The sequence below is a fragment of the Oncorhynchus clarkii genome, chromosome 23, assembly GCF_045791955.1.
Source record: "Oncorhynchus clarkii lewisi isolate Uvic-CL-2024 chromosome 23, UVic_Ocla_1.0, whole genome shotgun sequence".
NCBI classification, from domain to species: Eukaryota; Metazoa; Chordata; class Actinopteri; order Salmoniformes; family Salmonidae; genus Oncorhynchus; species Oncorhynchus clarkii.
This window is the reverse complement of record NC_092169.1, coordinates 46,874,170-46,893,910: the sequence shown is the minus strand read 5'-3', so window position 1 is coordinate 46,893,910 and position 19,741 is coordinate 46,874,170. Positions and strand designations below refer to the sequence as shown.

At 42.4% G+C, this 19,741-nt stretch overlaps 1 protein-coding gene across 1 annotated transcript; it reads left to right on the top strand.

Moving 5' to 3' along the window:
• Window positions 1–261: 261 nt before the first annotated feature.
• LOC139381833 (polycomb group RING finger protein 5-B-like) lies at window positions 262–19,488 on the top strand. Its single transcript, XM_071125639.1, has 10 exons — window positions 262–372; window positions 1,200–1,503; window positions 6,088–6,184; window positions 6,328–6,383; window positions 6,524–6,583; window positions 10,227–10,372; window positions 10,507–10,605; window positions 13,573–13,662; window positions 15,674–16,897; window positions 18,502–19,488. The coding sequence occupies exons 2-9, from the start codon at window positions 1,377–1,379 to the stop codon at window positions 15,719–15,721; spliced, it is 723 nt and encodes a 240-aa protein (XP_070981740.1). The 5' UTR covers window positions 262–372; window positions 1,200–1,376; the 3' UTR covers window positions 15,722–16,897; window positions 18,502–19,488.
• Window positions 19,489–19,741: the final 253 nt, after the last annotated feature.

The following is a 19,741-nucleotide window of genomic DNA, read 5'->3' as shown; positions in this document are numbered from 1 at the left end:
TGGGGTAATGGTGCGTTCATGACAACTTGGAACTCGGAACTATTAATATCTACGACCTCCGACATCCGTGCGTTCATGCAAAGTGGGAACTCTGGAAAAAACGATTTCCGATTGGTAATCGAACTCGTAAATACAATTCGGAAACTCGCCCATCCTCCTAGAGCTGCTACCTCCCCGAGCTGAAGATTAATAACGTCACGAGGTCGTTTTTTTTGAGTTCCAAGTTGTCTTGAACGAAACTTAAATTCCGTATTCTTGCCACTAGTTTCATACGTCGCTGATATCACCAGGAGAACGCAGTGTCATGGTCACTCTATTATTCCCATTCTACCAGCTATAATAACCTAATGGAAAAAGTAGAGAGGTTACGAGGTAAGATTAAATGTAGCCTATATTGTTCAAACGTTTCAGACAGAAATAGCCTACAAAAAAATCGGCTTTCACATCATCCCTGTTAAAGTCAAACTTTGGGGGTGGGATGATTGCGAATGTGTCGTGTGTGACATAACTGTATTTAGGTTGCTAGTGCTTTTTCTTTTTTACGTTTATAGAACAGGTTTAATTTGACTTGACTTCATTCTGCTATCTCCTTGCGAGTCGCAACTTTGTTTCGAGTATGTTGTCGTCGCGAATGTCGTGGCTACAAGCTATATGTTTGGTGCTTTAATGTTGTTTTGGTGATGCACACGGTGATACAGGTCACGCAAAGCGTGAGGTCCTCTACGATGAGCCTAGTGCAGCCTACCGATTTTCACAAAGCTTTTGTATTTCTTAACTGTGTATCAATAATTTTTTATTAGTAAACCGAGGGAGGCATTTGTATGATTACGCTATTTGTACGAATACTATTTATAGTTCATTTATAAGTGTGTTGTGTCAATAGAACATTTCTAAACTGTTATCTGCTTGTCAATGCGTGGTATATTATGGGGATAGATGAAGCATGTTTTAGGCATGTTTTAGTGGCAGCGTGACAGTAAATATAATTTTGTTAGGCAATTTTGTCAGGCATTAGTTTTGTCAGGCATGTAGGCAAGTCATGCATTCAGAAACGTGGTAAATACTTGTATTTATTTTATTTCGCACATTGTATTTGAATGAACATGCCAATCCAAGAGGTGAATGAACCTGTGCATCACAGCATATGGCATAATCATCTACTTTCTTCTCTCTTTTCCCTTGTATTCTGTGTCTGACAGGTAATCTGAGAGTGAAAATATCTTCAGATTGTGTTTCCCAGCTGATGAGGACTGGCTGAGGATGATGAAGATGATGCATATACAGGGGACACCCCAGCAGTGTCAGGGGCTGCAGGGACCTCTGTGATTGTTGACCCTACCTCATCCCTGATCTCCCCAGCTCTGCAGGGGCTCACCATGGCCACTCGGAGGACACCCTTGGTCCAAACCAGCTTGGTCAAAGACTTTAACCACTTCATTACCTGCTACCTGTGCAGAGGTTACCTGATCAAACCCACCACGGTCACTGAGTGCCTGCACACATGTAAGACACACACCCTGTACTTCTCCATCTGTCTTTCAATTCATGGGCTTTATTGGCATTGGAAACATACACTGCTCAAAAAAATAAAGGGAACACTAATATAACACATCCTAGATCTGAATGAATGAAATATTCTTATTAAATACTTTTTGTCTTTACATAGTTGAATGTGCTGACAACAAAATCACACAAATTATCAATGGAAATCAAATTTATCAACCCATGGAGGTCTGGATTTGGAGTCACACTCAAAATTAAAGTGGAAAACCACACTACAGGCTGATGTAATGTCCTTAAAACAAGTCAAAATGAGGCTCAGTAGTGGCATCCACGTGCCTGTATGACCTCCCTACAATGCCTGGGCATGCTCCTGATGAGGTGGCAGATGGTCTCCTGAGGGATCTCATCCCAGACCTGGACTAAAGCATCCGCCAACTCCTGGACAGTCTGTGGTGCAACGTGGCGTTGGTGGATGGAGCGAGACATGATGTCCCAGATGTGCTCAATTGGATTCACGACTGGGGAACGGGCGGGCCAGTCCATAGCATCAATGCCTTCCTCTTGCAGGACCTGCTGACCCACTCCAGCCACATGAGGTCTAGCACTATCTTGCATTAGGAGGAACCCAGGGCCAACCGCACCAGCATATGATCTCACAAGGGGTCTGAGAATCTCATCTCGGTACCTAATGGCAGTCAGGCTACCTCTGGCGAGCACATGGAGGGCTGTGCGGCCCCCCAAAGAAATGCCACCCCACACCATGACTGACCCACCGCCAAACCGGTCATGCTGGAGGATGTTGCAGGCAGCAGAACGTTCTCCGCGGCGTCTCCAGACTCTGTCACATGTGCTCAGTGTGAACCTGCTTTCATCTGTGAAGAGCACAGGGCGCGAGTGGCGAATTTGCCAATCTTGGTGTTCTCTGGCAAATGCCAAACTTCCTGCACTGTGTTGGGCTGTAAGCACAACCCCTACCTGTGGACGTCGGGCCCTCATACCACCCTCATGGAGTCTGTTTCTGACCGTTTGAGCAGACACATGCACATTTGTGGCCTGCTGGAGGTCATTTTGCAGGGCTCTGGCAGTGCTCCTCCTGCTCCTCCTTGCACAAAGGCGGAGGTAGCGGTCCTGCTGCTGGGTTGTTGCCCTCCTACGGCCTCCTCCACGTCTCCTGATGTACTGGCCTGTCTCCTGGTAGCGCCTCCATGCTTTGGACACTATGCTGACAGACACAGCAAACCTTCTTGCCACAGCTCGCATTGATGTGCCATCCTGGATGAGCTGCACTACCTGAGCCACTTATGTGGGTTGTAGACTCCGTCTCATGCTACCACTAGAGTGAAAGCACCGCCAGCATTCAAAAGTGACCAAAACATCAGCCAGGAAGCATAGGAACTGAGAAGTGGTCTGTGGTCACCACCTGCAGAACCACTCCTTTATTGGGGGTGTCTTGCTAATTTCCTATAATTTCCACCTGTTGTCTATTCCATTTGCACAACAGCATGTGAAATGTATTGTCAATCAGTGTTGCTTCCTAAGTGGACAGTTTGATTTCACAGAAGTGTGATTGACTTGGAGTTACATTGTGTTGTTTAAGTGTTCCCTTTATTTTTTGAGCAGTGTATGTTAACATTGCGAAAGCAAGTGAAGTAGATAATAAATAATACACATTTACAGAAAACATTACACTCACAGAAGTTCCAAAAGAATAAAGACATGTCATATTGTGTGTGTGTGTGTAACAATGTGAAAATAAATATGGGTTGTATTTACAATGGTGTTTGTTCTTCACTGGTTGCCCTCTTCTTGTAGCAACAGGTCACAAATATTGCTGCTGTGATGGAACACTGTAGTATTTCACCCAGTAGATGTGGGAGTTTATCAAAATTGGGTTTGTTTTCAAATTCTTTGTGGCTCTGTGTAATCTGGGGGAAATATGTCTCTCTAATATTGTTTTACATTTGGCATGAGGTTAGGAAGTGCAACTCAGTGTCCACCTCCATTTTGTGCGCAGTGTGCACATAGCCTGCCTTCTCTTGAGAGCTAGGTCTGCCTACGGTGGCCTTTCTCAAAAGCAAGGCTATGCTTACTGAGTCTGTACATAGTCAAAGCTTTCCTTAAGCTTGGGTCAGTCATTCTGCCACTGTGTACTCTCTGTTTAGGGCCAAGAAGCATTCTAGTTTGCTCTGTTTTTTTTGTTAATTCTTTCCAATGTGTCAAGTAATTATCTTTTTGTTTTCTCATGATTTGGTTGGGTCTAATTGTGTTGCTGTCCTGGGGCTCTGTGGGGTATGTTTGTGAACAGAGCCCCAGGACCAGCTTGCTTAGGGGTCTCTTCTCCAGGTTCATCTCTCTGTAGGTAATGGCTTTGTTATGGAAGGTTTGGGAATCGCTTCCTTTTAGGTGGTTGTAGAATTTAACAGCTCTTTTCTGGATTTTGATAATTATAGGGTATCGGCCAAATTCTGCTCTGCATGTATTATTTGGTGTTTTACGTTGTACACTGAGGATATTTTTGCAGATTTCTGCATGCAGAGTCTCAATATGGGGTTTGTCCCATTTTGTGAATTCTTGGTTGGTGAGAGGACCCCAGACCTCAACTATAAAGGGCAATGGGTTCTATAACTGATTCAAGTATTTTATTCCAGATCCTAATTGGTATGACGATTTGATGTTTCTTTTGATGGCATAGATGGCCCTTCCTTCCTCATCTCTCAGCTTGTTCACAGCTTTGTGGAAGTTGTTTTTTTTTGTTTGCTCTAGGGCAACAGTGTCGAGATGGAATTTGTATTTGTGGTGCTGGTGACTGGACCTTTTTTGGTACACCATTATTTTTGTCTTACTGAGATTTACTGCTAGGGCCCCGGTCTGGCAGAATCTGTGCAGAAGCTATAGGTGCTGCTGTATGCCCTCCTTGATTAGGGACAGAAGTACCAGATCATCAGCAAACAGTAGACCTTTGACTTCAGATTCTAGTCGGGTGAGGCCGGGTGCTGCAGACTGTTCTAGTGCCCTCGCCAATTCGTTGATATATATGTTGAAGAGGGTGGGTCTTAAGTTGCATCCCTGTCTCACCCCACAGTCCTGTGGAACAAAAAAAAAAAGTTTGATGTTTGTCCATTTTAACCGCACACTTGTTTGTGTACATGGATTTTATAATGTTTAATGTTTTTTCCCCCAGTACCACTTTCCATCAATTTGTATAGCAGACCCTCATGTCAAATTGAGCCAAAGGCTTTTTTTAAATCAACAAAGCACGAGAAGACTTTGCCTTTGTTTTGGTTTGTTTGTCATTTAGGGTGTGCAGGTTGAAGACGTGGTCTGTCGTACGGTAATTGGCTTTTTACCAAATTTGACATTTGCTCAGTACATTGTTTTCACTGAGGAAATGTACGAGTCTGCCGTTAATGATAATGCAGATGATTTTCCCAAGGTTGCTGATGATGTATATCCCACAGTAGTTATTGGGGTTAAATGTGTCTCAACTTTTGTGGATTGGGTTGATCAGTGCTTAGTTCCAAATATCAGGGAAGATGCCAGAGCTAAGGATGATGTTAGAGTTTTAAAATAGCCAATTGTATTTTGTTGTGTGTATATTTTATAATTTCATTGAGGATACCATCAACACCACAGGCTTTTTGGGTTGGAGGGCTTGTATTTTGTCCTGTAGTTCATTCAAATGTAATTGGATAATGCTGTGGGTTCTGGTAGTCTTTTAATAGTTGATTCTCATATTTTGTATGTGATTGATTGTTTTTGCTATTTGTTCTCTGTTATAGGGCCAAAAAGATTGGAGAAGTGGTTTACCCATACATCTCCATTTTGGATAGATAATTCTTTGTGTTGATTCTTCAGTTACATTGAGAATTTCTGACGTACTGTTCCTTCTTTTTCCGTAGTGTTATGTCTGTATTGTTTTAGTGATTCACCATAGTGAATGTGTAGACTTAGGTTTTCTGGGTCTTTTATGTTTTTGGTTGGATAGTTCTCTTTTTTGGGGGGGGGGTTTTTGCATTCTTCATCAAACCATTTGTCATTGTTGTTCATTTTCTTCGGGTTTTGTGTTTCCATTTTTTTGATTGGATAGGGAAGCTGAGAGGTCAAATATTCCGTTTGGATTTTCTTCTGCCTTGTTAACACCTTCGCTATTACAGTGGAACGTTTTGTCCAGGAAGTTGTCTAAAAGGTATTGAATTTGTTGTTGCCTAATTGTTTTTTGGTAGGTTTCCTTCCGTCTATAGCATTTCTTAATATTATTTCTCTGCTCAGTTTTCTTTTCACTGTACTGTATTAATTTGAACCCTGCTGTGCAGCAGGAAATGCAAACTTGAACTGTATTCAAGGTTTAAAAAGGCTTCAAAATGTAATTTCCACTAACGTGTATCAAAAATGTATCAACTAAAATGTCCATTAATTATCATCCACCTAATAATTAATATGCTGCATTTTCCTGCTGTGAGGAAACTGGTCAAATTAAAATATTCTAACTTTCTATTGCTTCCTTCCTTCTATGTCCTCTGTCCATCCTCTCCCAAAGACTCTAAGCATCTTACATTATGTAATAGGATTTTTCTTGTTTTCCAGTTTGTAAGAGCTGCATCATCCAGCACTTTGAAGACAGTAATGACTGTCCCAAATGTGGCATTCAAGTCCACGAAACGAACCCTCTAGAGATGCTAAGGTACGACACATACAAACATAGTCCTCCAAACATTTAGCCTTCACTTTGCTTTGAATACTGCAAGTGCACTGTCAACACAAACCACTGCTTCCTCTTTATCTTTACCCTTCCTCTCACATCACTGATCCTCTCCTTCTTCTGAGGTTGGACAATACTCTTGAGGAAATCATTTTCAAGCTTGTGCCTGGATTACGAGAAAGTGAGTTCTCGTCAACTAGGAAAAACCAAGATATATTTCTTAATGATATCTCAGTCACTCTTTGGGGGAGTCATTAGATGTAGTGGGACTGAAATGACCTTGTATATCCTCTTTTCTTTATGATTGTGTGTGTTGACCAGAAGAGGGACAGCAGGAGATTGATTTCTGGAGGAAGAATAAGTCAAAAGAAAATTCACAAGGTATGGGATTAGTCTCAATTAAAGTCACTCTTACAAATTGTGCTGGGTCTTACTGTAAAATGTAATAAGTACGTTATTTGACATTAGTAGAGTAAATCATATATACTCTGAACAAAAATATAAATGCAACATCAAATTTGATTTGCACACGCCGAATACAACCGGTATTTGAATTCAACCTTACCGTGAAATGTTAAGAAATAATTTACTAAAGAATAAAAAGTAACATAGGAAAATAACAAGGCTATATACTGGGGGCACTGGTACTGAGTCAGATTTCACTGCGTTCATATAAGGAAGTGTGTCAATTGAAATAAATGAATTAGGCCATAATCTATGGATTTCACATTACTGAGAATACAGATATGCATCGGATGGACACAAACCTTTAAAAAAAAAAGTAGGGGCGTGGATCAAAAAAACAGTCAGTATCTGGTGTGACCACCATTTGCCTCATGCAGCACAACACATCTCCTTCGCACAGAGTTGATCAGGCTGTTAATTGTGTCCTGTGGAATGTTGTCCCACTCTTCTTCAATGACTGTGTGAAGTTGCTGGATTTTGGCAGGAATTGGAACACAATGTCCTACACGTTGATCCAGAGCATCCCAAACATGCTCAATGGGTGACAGGTCTGGTGGTGTGTATGCAGGCCCTGGAAGAACTGGGACATTTTCATCTTCCAGGAATTGTGTACAGATCCATGTGACATTGGGCAGTGCATTATCATGCTGAAACATAAGGTGATGGCGGCGGATGAATGGCATGACAATGCGCCTCAGGATCTCGTCACGGTATCTGCATTCAAATTGCCATTGATAAAATACAATTGTGTTCGTTGTCCGTAGCTTACGCCTGCCTACCATAACCCCACTGCCACCATGGGGCACTCTGTTCACAATGTTGACATCAGCAAACAGGTCGCCCACATGATGCAATACACGTGGTCTGCTGTTGTGAGGCCGGTTAGACGTACTGCCAAATTCTGTAAAATGACAGAGGTGGTTTATGGTAGGGAAATAAACCTTAAATTCTCTGGCAACAGCTCTAGTTGAACATTCCTGCAGTCAGCATGCCAATTGCACACTCCCTCAACTTGAGACATCAGTCTGTGTGTTATGTTACACAACTGCACATTTTAGTGGTGTTTTATTGTCCCTAGCACAAGGTGCACCTGTGTAATGATCATGCTGTTTAATCAGCTTCTTGATATGTCACACCTGTCAGGTGGATGAATTTTCTTGGCAAAGGAGAAATGCTCACTAACAGAAATGTAAGCATTTGTACATAACATTTGAGATTAGCTTTTTTTGTGTATGGAACATGCCTGGGATCTATTATTTCAGTTCATAGATGTTGCATTTATATTTGTATTAAGTGTAAATATAGTTTAGAGTAATTTTGTTTTGTCAATTTTGCTTTACAAGTGACTAATCCCAATTTCAGTTTTTTTTTTTTAAATTTTTTTTTTTAGAATAAATAGTAAACCATGCAAGGGTGCCAAAGTAATTGACCTTATCTCTTATCACTTATCTCCTTGGCTTGCCAGAGGTGGTGAATACTTTTGCATTTTTCCTATTTTGTTGCCTTACAACCTGGAATAACAATACATTTTTTTTGGGGGGGGGGGGGTTGTCATTTGATTTAGACAACATGCCTACCACTTTGAAGATGCAAAATATTTTTTTGTGTGTAACAAACAAGAAATAAAAGACACACTGAATGTGCCGTGAACTATTCACCCCCCCCCCCCCCCCAAAGGCAATACTTTGTAGAGCCACCTTTTGCAGGAATTACAGCTGCAAGTCTCTTGGGGTATGTCTCTATAAGCTTGGCACATCTAGCCACTGGGATTTTAGCCCATTCTTCAAGGCAAAGCTGCTCCAGCTCCTTCAAGTTGGATGGGTTCTGCTGGTGTACAGCAATCTTTGTCATACCGCAGATTCTCAATTGGATTGAGGTCTGGGCTTTGACTAGGCCATTCCAAGACATTTAAATGTTTCCCCTTAAACCACTCGAGTATTGCTTCAGCAGTAGGCTTAGGGTCGTTGTACTGCTGGAAGGTGAACCTCCGTCCCAGTCTCAAATCTCTGGAAGACCGGTGTCCCTTAACAATTTCCCTGTATTTAGCGCTATCCATTATCCCTTCAATTCCCACTCCCTGCCGATGGAAAAACATCCCCACAGCATGATGCTGCCACCACCATGCTTCACTGTGAGAATGGCATTCTCGGGGTGATGAGAGGTGTTTGCGCCAGACATAGTGATGGCTAAAAAATAATTTTAATCTCATATGACCATAGTACCTTCCATGTTTTCGGGTAGTCTCCCACATGCCTTTTTGGCAAACACCAAACATGTTTACTTATTTTTTTCTTTAAAAAATGGCTTTTTATGGCCACTCTTCCGTAAAGCCCAACTGTGGAGTGTACAGCTTATAGTGGTTCTATGGACAGATACTCCAATCTCCGCTGTGGAGCTTTGCAGCTCCCTCAGGGTTATCTTTGATCTCTTTGTTGCCTCTGATTAATACCCTCCTTGCCTGGTCCATGAGTTTTGGTGGGTGGCCCTCTCTTGACAGGTTTGTTGTGGTGCCATATTCTTTTCATTTTTTAATAATGGATTTAATGGTGCTCCATGGGATGTTCAAAGTTTGGGAATTTTTTTATAACCCAACCCTGATCTGTACGTCTCCACAACTTTGTCCCTGACCTGTTTGGAGAGCTCCTTGGTCGTCGTGGTGCCCCTTGCTTATTGGTGTTGTAGACTCTGGGGCCTTTCAGAACAGGTGTGTGTGTATATATATATATTGAGAACATGTGACAGATCATGTGACACTTAGATTGCACACAGGTGGACTTTATTTAACTCATTTTGTGACTTCTGAAGGTAATTGGTTGCACCAGATCGTATTTAGGGGCTTCATAGCCAAGGGGGTGATTACATATGCATGCACAACCTTTCAGTTTTTTATTTTGTTGAAGTTATAATTTTCATTTCACTTCACCAGTTTGGACTATTTTGTGTATGTCCATTACATGAAATCCAAATAAAAATACATTTAAATTACAGGTTGTAATGCAACAAAATAGGAAAATCGCCAAGGCAGGATGAATACTTTTGCAAGGCACTGTATGTGTAGAGTTAATGTGGGTTTGGGTTGTTCAATAATACGAGGCTGTAATGTGGTGTATATTTTTGTTCAGTGTGTGTGTGTGTTTATACTGTATATACAGTGACTTCGGAAAGTATTCAGACTCCTTGACTTTTTCCACATTTTGTTAGGTTGCAGCCTTATTCTTAAAAAAATAAAGGCCTATGTATGTAAATAAGGTATTTCTTTTTTTTACATATTTTTTTTATATATACATTTCTAACAGTTTCTAAGATCCTGTTTTTTGCTTTTTAATTATTTGGTATTGTGTGTAGATTTCTGAGAATTATTTATTTAATCATCTTTATATTATGGCTGTTACTTATCAATGTGGAAAAGGTGAAGGGTCTGAATACTTTCCAAATACACTGTGTGTGTGTGTGTGTGTGTGTGTGTATATGTGTATATATATATATATTAATATTACTTCTCTCTGCCCTGATTGCTAGTGTGATCTCCTAAAATCACCTGTGCTCTGCTATCCCACAGGAGACGGCCTTGGGTCTAAGAAGCTTGGGCTCAGTGATGAGGATGGTGATGAAGATGACCAGGATTACCACAGGAGCGACCCCCAGATAGCCATCTGCCTCGACTGTCTCCACAACAATGGCTATGCTGCAGACAACACAGTGAAGGTATGTGTGTGTGAATCATTTTCCTCTTCCCATGGGAGTGTTTCTTTCAATATGCTCACGTGACCAGTTCTGGTATTCTGTATTCTGTGTTCTATCTGAATGTAACATGGCCATACTTTTGTTATTCACCCCAGTGTTTAATGAAGAAGTTCATTCATTGCTCTAGTCGAGTCACGGTGGGAACCATCAAGAAGTTTCTCAGTCTAAAGTTAAAGCTTTCTAGCTCTTGTGAGGTAAGACCGCTACTACTGTTTTTATATTATAATGTACATTAACTTCACTTTTATTTTGATGATGGGTTTAGAAAAGGGAATAATGTAAATAACGTGCCTTTTGTGTTTTCTTGCGCTTGTGTGCGCTTTTGTTTGTTTTGTGTGTCCAGGGTCATCTGGCAAATGCCAGATGGGCTGGACCATTTTTTTAGTTGGGTGGGCTGGTCAGAGTTGACACACACACACACACACACACACACACACACACACACACACACACACACACACACACATATATATATATATATATATATATATATATATATATATATATATATATATATATATATTATTATAACGTACAATGCATTCCTGAAGTATTTAGACCCCTTCCCTTTTTCCACATTTTGTTACGTTACATCCTTATTCTAAAATGGATTAAATATGTATTTTTTTCTCAGCAATCTACACACAATACTCTATCATGGCAAAGCGAAAACAGTAATACCTTATTTACATAAGTATTCAGCCCCTTTACTATGAGACTTGAAGTTGAGCTCGTGCTGTTTCCATTGATCAGCCTTGAAATGTTTCTCCAACTTGATTGGAGTACACCCGTGGTGAATTCAATTGATTGGACATGATTTGGAAAGGCACACACCTGTCTATGTAAGTTCCCAGCCTCCCGAGTGGCCCAGCGGTCTAAGGTCTACAGATCCGGATTCGATCCCGGGCTGTGACCGACCGAGAGACCCATGAGATGGCACACAATTGGCCCAGCGTCGTCCAGGTTAGGGGAGGGTTTGGGTGGCTAGGATGTCCTTGTCCCATCGCGCTCTAGCAACTCCTTGTGTTGAGGCCGGACGCATGGGCGCTGACTTCATTCGTCAGTTGTACGGTGCTTTCTCCAACACATTGGTGCGGCTGGCTTCCGGTTTGAGCGGGCAGTGTGTCAAAAAGCAGTGCGGCTTGGCGGGGTCGTGTTTCGGAGGACGCATGGATCTCGACCTTCGCCTCTCCAGAGTCCGTACGGCAGTTGCAGCAATGAGACAAGACTGTAACTACCAATTGAATATCACAAAATTGGGAAGAAAAGGGGGTAAAAAGTACCATAAAAAAAATGGATAAATGGATAGATATAGTGCATGTCAGAGCAAAAACCAAGCTATTAGGTCAAGGGAATTATATGTAGAGCTCGGCGAGAGGATTGAGTCGAGGCACAGATCTGGGGAAGGGTAGCCCCCCCCCAAAAAAAAAAATCAGCATTTTTGGTCCCCAGGAACATAGTGGCCTCATCTTAAATGGAAGATGTTTGGAACCACCAAGACTCTTACTAGAGCTGGCCACCTGGCCAAAATGAACCTCAAGGAGGTGACCAAGAACCGGATGGTCACTCTGACAGAGCTCCAGAGTTCCTCTGCGGAGAAGGGAGAACCTTCCAGAAAGACAACCATCTCTGTAGCATTCCGCCAATCAGGCCTTTATGGTACAGTGGCCATACAGAAGCCACTCCTCAGTAAAAGGCACATGACAACCCGCTTGTAGTTTTCTGAAAGGCACCTAAAGAACATGAGCAACAAGATTCTCTGGTCTGATGGAACCAAGATGGAACTATTTTGCCTGAATGCCAAGTGTCACGTCTGGAGGAAATATGGCACCATCCCTACATTGAAGCATGGTGGTGGCAGCATCATGCTGTGGGGATGTTTTTCGGTGGCATGTACTGGGAGACTAGCCAGGATCAAGGCAAAGATGAACGAAACAAAGTACAGAGGGATCCTTGATGAAAGCCTACCCCAGAGTGCTCCGGACCTCAGACTGGGGCAAAGGTTCACCTTCCAACAGGACAACAACCCTAAGCAAACAGACAACGCAGGAGGGGCTTCGGGACAAATATCTGAACGGTCCTTGAGTGGCCCAGCCAGGCCCTGGACTTGAACCTGATCTAACATCTCTGGAGAGACCTGAAGATACCTGTGCAGCAACGCTCCCCATCCAACCTGGCAGAACTTGAGAGGATCTGCAGAGAAGAATGGGAGAAACTCCCCAAATACATGTGTGCCAAGCTTCTAGCGTCATACCCAAGAAGACTTGAGGCTGTAATCGCTGCCAAAGGTGCTTCAACAAAGTACTTAGTAAAGGGTCTGAATACTTATGTAAATATGTTATTTCCATTTTATTTGATTAATTAGCAAACATTTCTAAACCCATTTTTGCTTTGTCATTATGGGGTATTGTGTGTAGATTGATGGAGGAAAAAAACAACTCAATTTTAGGATGAGGCTGTAACAGTACAACATGTGGAAAAAGGGGTCTGAATACTTTTCGAAGGCATTGTTCATGGCTTAAGCAGACATGCACACAGAACAAGAATAAGCACAGTGACCGCAGAGAAGATGCTGAGGAGACAGATGGACAGCACAACAAAATGGCTAGAGCAGAGGCCCTGTTATAGTGGTGAGTTGGATCTCCAGGCAGAGAAACAGTTATAGTGGTGAGTTGGATCTCCAGGCAGAGGAACAGTTATAGTGGTGAGTTGGATCTCCAGACAGAGGAACAGTTATAGTGGTGAGTTGGATCTCCAGACAGAGGAACAGTTATAGTGGTGAGTTGGATCTCCAGACAGAGGAACAGTTATAGTGGTGAGTTGGATCTCCAGACAGAGGAACAGTTATAGTGGTGAGTTGGATCTCCAGGCAGAGGAACAGTTATAGTGGTGAGTTGGATAAAAAAAGAGGAGGACCATGTCTCGCCAGTCACTGGTACAGAAATGGTTGAGAAACGCTGTACTGTACTGCCAATGTTATGTGTCAGCACTACTGCCTGTGTCTACGTAGGGTCAGGGTGTATGTATGGGGATGGGTGTATGTATTAATGGTGACCTGTTGGTGGGGTGGGGTCGTGTGCGGTGATATGGGCTGGTGAGAATAAAATGCCAGAGCCGAATTCTTGTCCCAGTCCGCCCCTGTGTGTGTCCTCTCTCCCCAGCTGGATGTGCTGTGTAATGGGGAGATCATGGGGAAGGACCACACTCTGGAGTTCATCTACATGACCCGCTGGAGGCTGCACAGTGACAACGTGAGTCTGTTATGTCATTCCTTCCTGTTCTTTTCTCCACACTCCCCCTGTCTCATCCAGTTCTTAGGTAACCTCTGTACTTCTCAATGCCCGGTTATTGATCATGTTCTTTCTGGCATGTCCTGACATCTTCCACACCCACCCAAATTCCCAATACACCATGTCCATGTAAAGTATGACATACATCTACAGTATAAACATCATGGGATTGTGTTATGTCATTTGCTGCCCCTTCCCTGTCCTCTGACCAGCTGTCTTTACCTTCCCTGCCCTCCGACCAGCTGTCTTTACCTTCCCTGCCCTCCGACCAGCTATCTTTACCTTCTCTGCCCTCTGACCAGCTGTCTTTACCTTCTGTGCCCTCTGACCAGCTGTCTTTACCTTCCCTGCCCTCCGACCAGCTATCTTTACCTTCTCTGCCCTCTGACCAGCTGTCTTTACCTTCTGTGCCCTCTGACCAGCTGTCTTTACCTTCCCTGCCCTCTGACCAGCTGTCTTTACCTTCCCTGCCCTCTGACCAGCTATCTTTACCTTCCCTGTCCTCTGACCAGCTGTCTTTACCTACCCTGCCCTCTGACCAGCTGTCTTTACCTTCCGTGCCCTCTGACCAGCTGTCTTTACCTTCCGTGCCCTCTGACCAGCTGTTTTTACCTTCCTTGCCCTCCGACCAGCTGTCTTTACCTTGACATGTTCAGCTTTAGTTTGTCTGTCTTGTTAGACAACTGTCATTACCAAGGTCAGGCATGGGGGGGGGGGGGTTGGACATGTGGGGAACTGGACACGGGGGGGCAACTGCATATGGGGGACATGGTGGGGAACTGGACATACTGGACGTGGGGGGGGGGGGGGGGGGGGGGGGGGGGGGGGGGGGGGCATGGGGCAGTGGTGGAAAAAGTATGTAAGATCTGTATATCCAAAAAGCAAAACAGCCAGACCTTTTATTTGGTTTGAGCTTGAGTTTTATTGAAAGGTAACAGTCTTACGGATGCAAGAAGTGCACAGATAAAAAAAAATGTGGATTCTCAAATAGGCAACACTTGAAAATACATCTCATACAGACAAAATATATGTATGCCTTAATGAAGGAATGTAAACAGTAATCGCAAGCAGTTACGACTTTGCTTTAGAATGAACATCCTGTAGAAATTTATAGAACCCTATACATAAAAAAAAATGTAGCTGATGAGCTCATCACAAGTACATGTATAGAACTGCACACAACCTCACTGTAGGAATATGAGGACATCACAACTGATTACTTGAAGTTGAAGAATTTATGGTTCATCTTCAGTAAAAACTGTTTTTCAAAGTTTCTGGAATCTAGCCTTGCTAGCCTGGGGCTGAAAACAAGTCCTGCAATGCTGAACAGCCTTTCACAGGCAGCTGACGCAGGTACGGGTGTGTTTAACCTCAGAGACAGGACACTGGGGGGAACTGGCCATGTCCTCACAACATCTAAATGACAGCCTTCTGTTCACTGTACCATTTCAGCTAATTATACTACTTCTCAATGCCTTGATGGTTAATGGCTACCATATAAACACTTAGAAATAAATCCAGACAGTGTTTTAAAGATGCATATTGAGCAAGCCCCTAGGAATCATCAATTGCAGTAAAGTATGGACTGACTGCAGTTAGTTCAGAGAGAAATCATAAAAGCATTACTCAATGCTGTGCATCTGAATGTCCAATGCTGCCTCCTGTCTTGTTTCAACTGTCAGCCTTAGGGATCTGGGATGGTTCACAGGAAAGTGTGTTCTCCTTAAAACACCATCCAGGAAAACTTTGGCTTGAAGTCTGTTGAAAGGGACAATTCTGTCTCGTGGCATCCATTCCTGTGAAATATGGGCCGTTTAATATGGAATTGCAAAGCTCATTAGTTAAATACGCTCTGCTTGTCAGAACGTGCCAGCATCTACTAGGCTATTTACTTTTGCAAGTTGTCTTTTGAATAAACTTGAAGGTAACTGAGAATAAACAACTCTAATGTCTCTTTCTACATTCTCCTCAGAGATATCCCATGGTCCTGGAGTACAGGCCACGAATAGACTTTGGCTGAACGAAGCCCTGGAAGCCTCCATAGACAAACAAAGCAAGGACTGGATGTACATGCAGCCAAGGCCAGGAACTCTGTCCTTCCAAACCTTTCTGAACTTCTCTACATTTGACCATTTGTTTTTTCTTTCTCATTCTGTTTCATTTAGTTGCGACCTTCGTTGTTGAACATTCTGTGTCATTCATGGTTGAACATTCTGTGTCCTTCGTTGTGGAACATTCTGTGTTCTTCGTTGTGGAACATTCTGTGTCCTTCGTTGTGGAACATTCTGTGTCCTTGGTTGTGGAACATTCTGTGTCCTTCGTTGTTGGAACATTCTGTGTCCTTCGTTGTGGAACATTCTGTGTCCTTCGTTGTTGGAACATTCTGTGTCCTTCGTTGTTGGAACATTCTGTGTCCTTCGTTGTTGGAACATTCTGTGTCCTTCGTTGTTGGAACATTCTGTGTCCTTCGTTGTTGGAACATTCTGTGTCCTTCGTTGTTGGAACATTCTGTGTCCGTCGTTGTTGGAACATTCTGTGTCCGTCGTTGTTGGAACATTCTGTGTCCTTCGTTGTTGGAACATTCTGTGTCCTTCGTTGTGGAACATTCTGTGTCCGTCGTTGTGGAACATTCTGTGTCCGTCGTTGTTGGAACATTCTGTGTCCTTCGTTGTTGGAACATTCTGTGTCCTTCGTTGTTGGAACATTCTGTGTCCTTCGTTGTTGGAACATTCTGTGTCCTTCGTTTTTGGAACATTCTGTGTCCGTCGTTGTTGGAACATTCTGTGTCCGTCGTTGTTGGAACATTCTGTGTCCTTCGTTGTTGGAACATTCTGTGTCCTTCGTTGTGGAACATTCTGTGTCCGTCGTTGTGGAACATTCTGTGTCCGTCGTTGTTGGAACATTCTGTGTCCGTCGTTGTTGGAACATTCTGTGTCCGTCGTTGTTGGAACATTCTGTGTCCGTCGTTGTTGGAACATTCTGTGTCCGTCGTTGTTGGAACATTCTGTGTCCGTCGTTGTTGGAACATTCTGTGTCCGTCGTTGTTGGAACATTCTGTGTCCGTCGTTGTTGGAACATTCTGTGTCCGTCGTTGTTGGAACATTTTGTGTCCGTCGTTGTTGGAACATTCTGTGTCCGTCGTTGTTGGAACATTCTGTGTCGTCCTGTGTCCTTCGTTGTTGACCATTCTGTGCATGTGGCCAAAGTGATTTTCAAGACAAGTAACTAAAGACAAGCTTCGCTGAAACATGGGTGTATGAATATATCAAAGTTGTATTTACTCCCATGTCCAAGGGCTTCCACCCAATGCCTGACTAGAACATGTGTTACAGTGCCTTGCGAAAGTATTCGGCCCCCTTGAACTTTGCGACCTTTTGCCACATTTCAGGCTTCAAACATAAAGATATAAAACTGTTTTTTTTGTGAAGAATCAACAACAAGTGGGACACAATCATGAAGTGGAACGACATTTATTGGATATTTCAAACTTTTTTAACAAATCAAAAACTGAAAAATTAAGCGTGCAAAATTATTCAGCCCCCTTAAGTTAATACTTTGTAGCGCCACCTTTTGCTGCGATTACAGCTGTAAGTCGCTTGGGGTATGTCTCTATCAGTTTTGCACATCGAGAGACTGAAATTTTTTCCCATTCCTCCTTGCAAAACAGCTCGAGCTCAGTGAGGTTGGATGGAGAGCATTTGTGAACAGCAGTTTTCAGTTCTTTCCACAGATTCTCGATTGGATTCAGGTCTGGACTTTGACTTGGCCATTCTAACACCTGGATATGTTTATTTTTGAACCATTCCATTGTAGATTTTGCTTTATGTTTTGGATCATTGTCTTGTTGGAAGACAAATCTCTGTCCCAGTCTCAGGTCTTTTGCAGACTCCATCAGGTTTTCTTCCAGAATGGTCCTGTATTTGGCTCCATCCATCTTCCCATCAATTTTAACCATCTTCCCTGTCCCTGCTGAAGAAAAGCAGGCCCAAACCATGATGCTGCCACCACCATGTTTGACAGTGGGGATGGTGTGTTCAGGGTGATGAATGGTGTGTTGCTTTTACGCCAAACATAACGTTTTGCATTGTTGCCAAAAAGTTCAATTTTGGTCAGATTTGTGCAATATACGACTGATTGTTGTCCTATGGACAGAGTCTCCCACCTCAGCTGTAGATCTCTGCAGTTCATCCAGAGTGATCATGGGCCTCTTGGCTACATCTCTGATCAGTCTTCTCCTTGTATGAGCTGAAAGTTTAGAGGGACAGCCAGGTCTTGGTAGATTTGCAGTGGTCTGATACTCCTTCCATTTCAATATTATCGCTTGCACAGTGCTCCTTGGGATGTTTAAAGCTTGGGAAATCTTTTTGTATCCAAATCCGGCTTTAAACTTCTTCACAACAGTATCTCGGACCTGCCTGGTGTGTTCCTTGTTATTCATGATGCTCTCTGCGCTTTTGACAGACCTCTGAGACTATCACAGTGCAGGTGCATTTATACGGAGACTTGATTACACACAGGTGGATTGTATTTATCATCATTAGTAATTTAGGTCAACATTGGATCATTCAGAGATCCTCACTGAACTTCTGGAGAGAGTTTGCTGCACTGAAAGTAAAGGGGCTGAATAATTTTGCACGCCCAATTTTTCAGTTTTTGATTTGTTAAAAAAGTTTGAAATATCCAATAAATGTCGTTCCACTTCATGATTGTGTCCCACTTGTTGTTGATTCTTCACAAAAAAATACAGTTTTATATCTATGTTTGAAGCCTGAAATGTGGCAAAAGGTCGCAAAGTTCAAGGGGGCCGAATACTTTCGCAAGGCACTGTATGTCTCTTATAAATGCACATAACATATCCACAGATTTGCCCACCATCAATCAATTAGGGAAATTTTCCTGTGACAGGGCACCTTAATAATGTTGTCAACAAGTTTCAAAGAGTCTAAACCGAAGCCCATTCGTCTTCATTCTGTTCCATGCTCAGTTAATAATCAGTCTGACAAGCTGCTGAAATCTACAAACGCTCTCTGGCAGAGGCTGGGCAACCTGCAGGATGGGGAGAGAAACATTAAGCATCTCTCTCTCTTTCTCTGTCACACACCCTCAACCCATACTGCGGTGTGATTACCCTGGCTCCTGCCAATCTCAGACTTGTGCTAATACCTTTTTTGGCACCGTTCTGAGTGAGGAGGTACATTTCAGTTTTTCAGATTGATCATAGTATGTTTAGACTAGAGATCTACTATCTTGCATGTTTTTAAAGGGAAACTAATGGTGTGTACATTTCATATTGTTACTAGACCTTTGATCTAAATGTGTTTTATGAAATAGATGACATTACAACATGAGAGTAAGATATATGTATTATGGATCTTGGATATATTTGATCAAAGAACAGCTTTGTGCACTGTAAGAGCTGGTTGGCCATAAAGCTTATTCTATTAACGTTGAGGTGTACTGAAGTGGTCTCTTTCAGAGTAATTCAGTATAGAGAGTATACGGTATCTGCTTCCTTACTTAGTCATCTCATGTTTAGCCTTTTCATCTATGTTGATATGATTTATATGTGAAGAACATTGAGGTGAAGACAAGCTGTCCATCTGCTGAAAAATAGGATGCATTTTTGGAAACATGTACATATTCTTATGGTTAATGTTTTATGCTGCTTAGAATATATTTTTGAAATGTACTGCCTCTGAATCATTCTTGAGAGAGAGCTGTGAAGAAAAATAGTTCATATCTGTACTTGATTCATAATTATTATTCATGAATAAATTAAATGTTTTGTATTCTACCTACTGTCTTGATTTAAAGCTACAATCTGTACCTTTTTGGACAACCTGACCAAGTTCACATTGACAGATTTATGACGCACATGTCTTTCTCATTGAAAGCAAGTCTAAGAAGCGGTAGATCTGCTTTAGGTGCGCTATTTCTATGCTTCCCATTCCTACATTTACATTGTTGCCTTTTACTTTTGTACACCAGCTTCAAACAGCTGAAAACACAATATTTCACAGTGGTTTAGATGGTATAATGA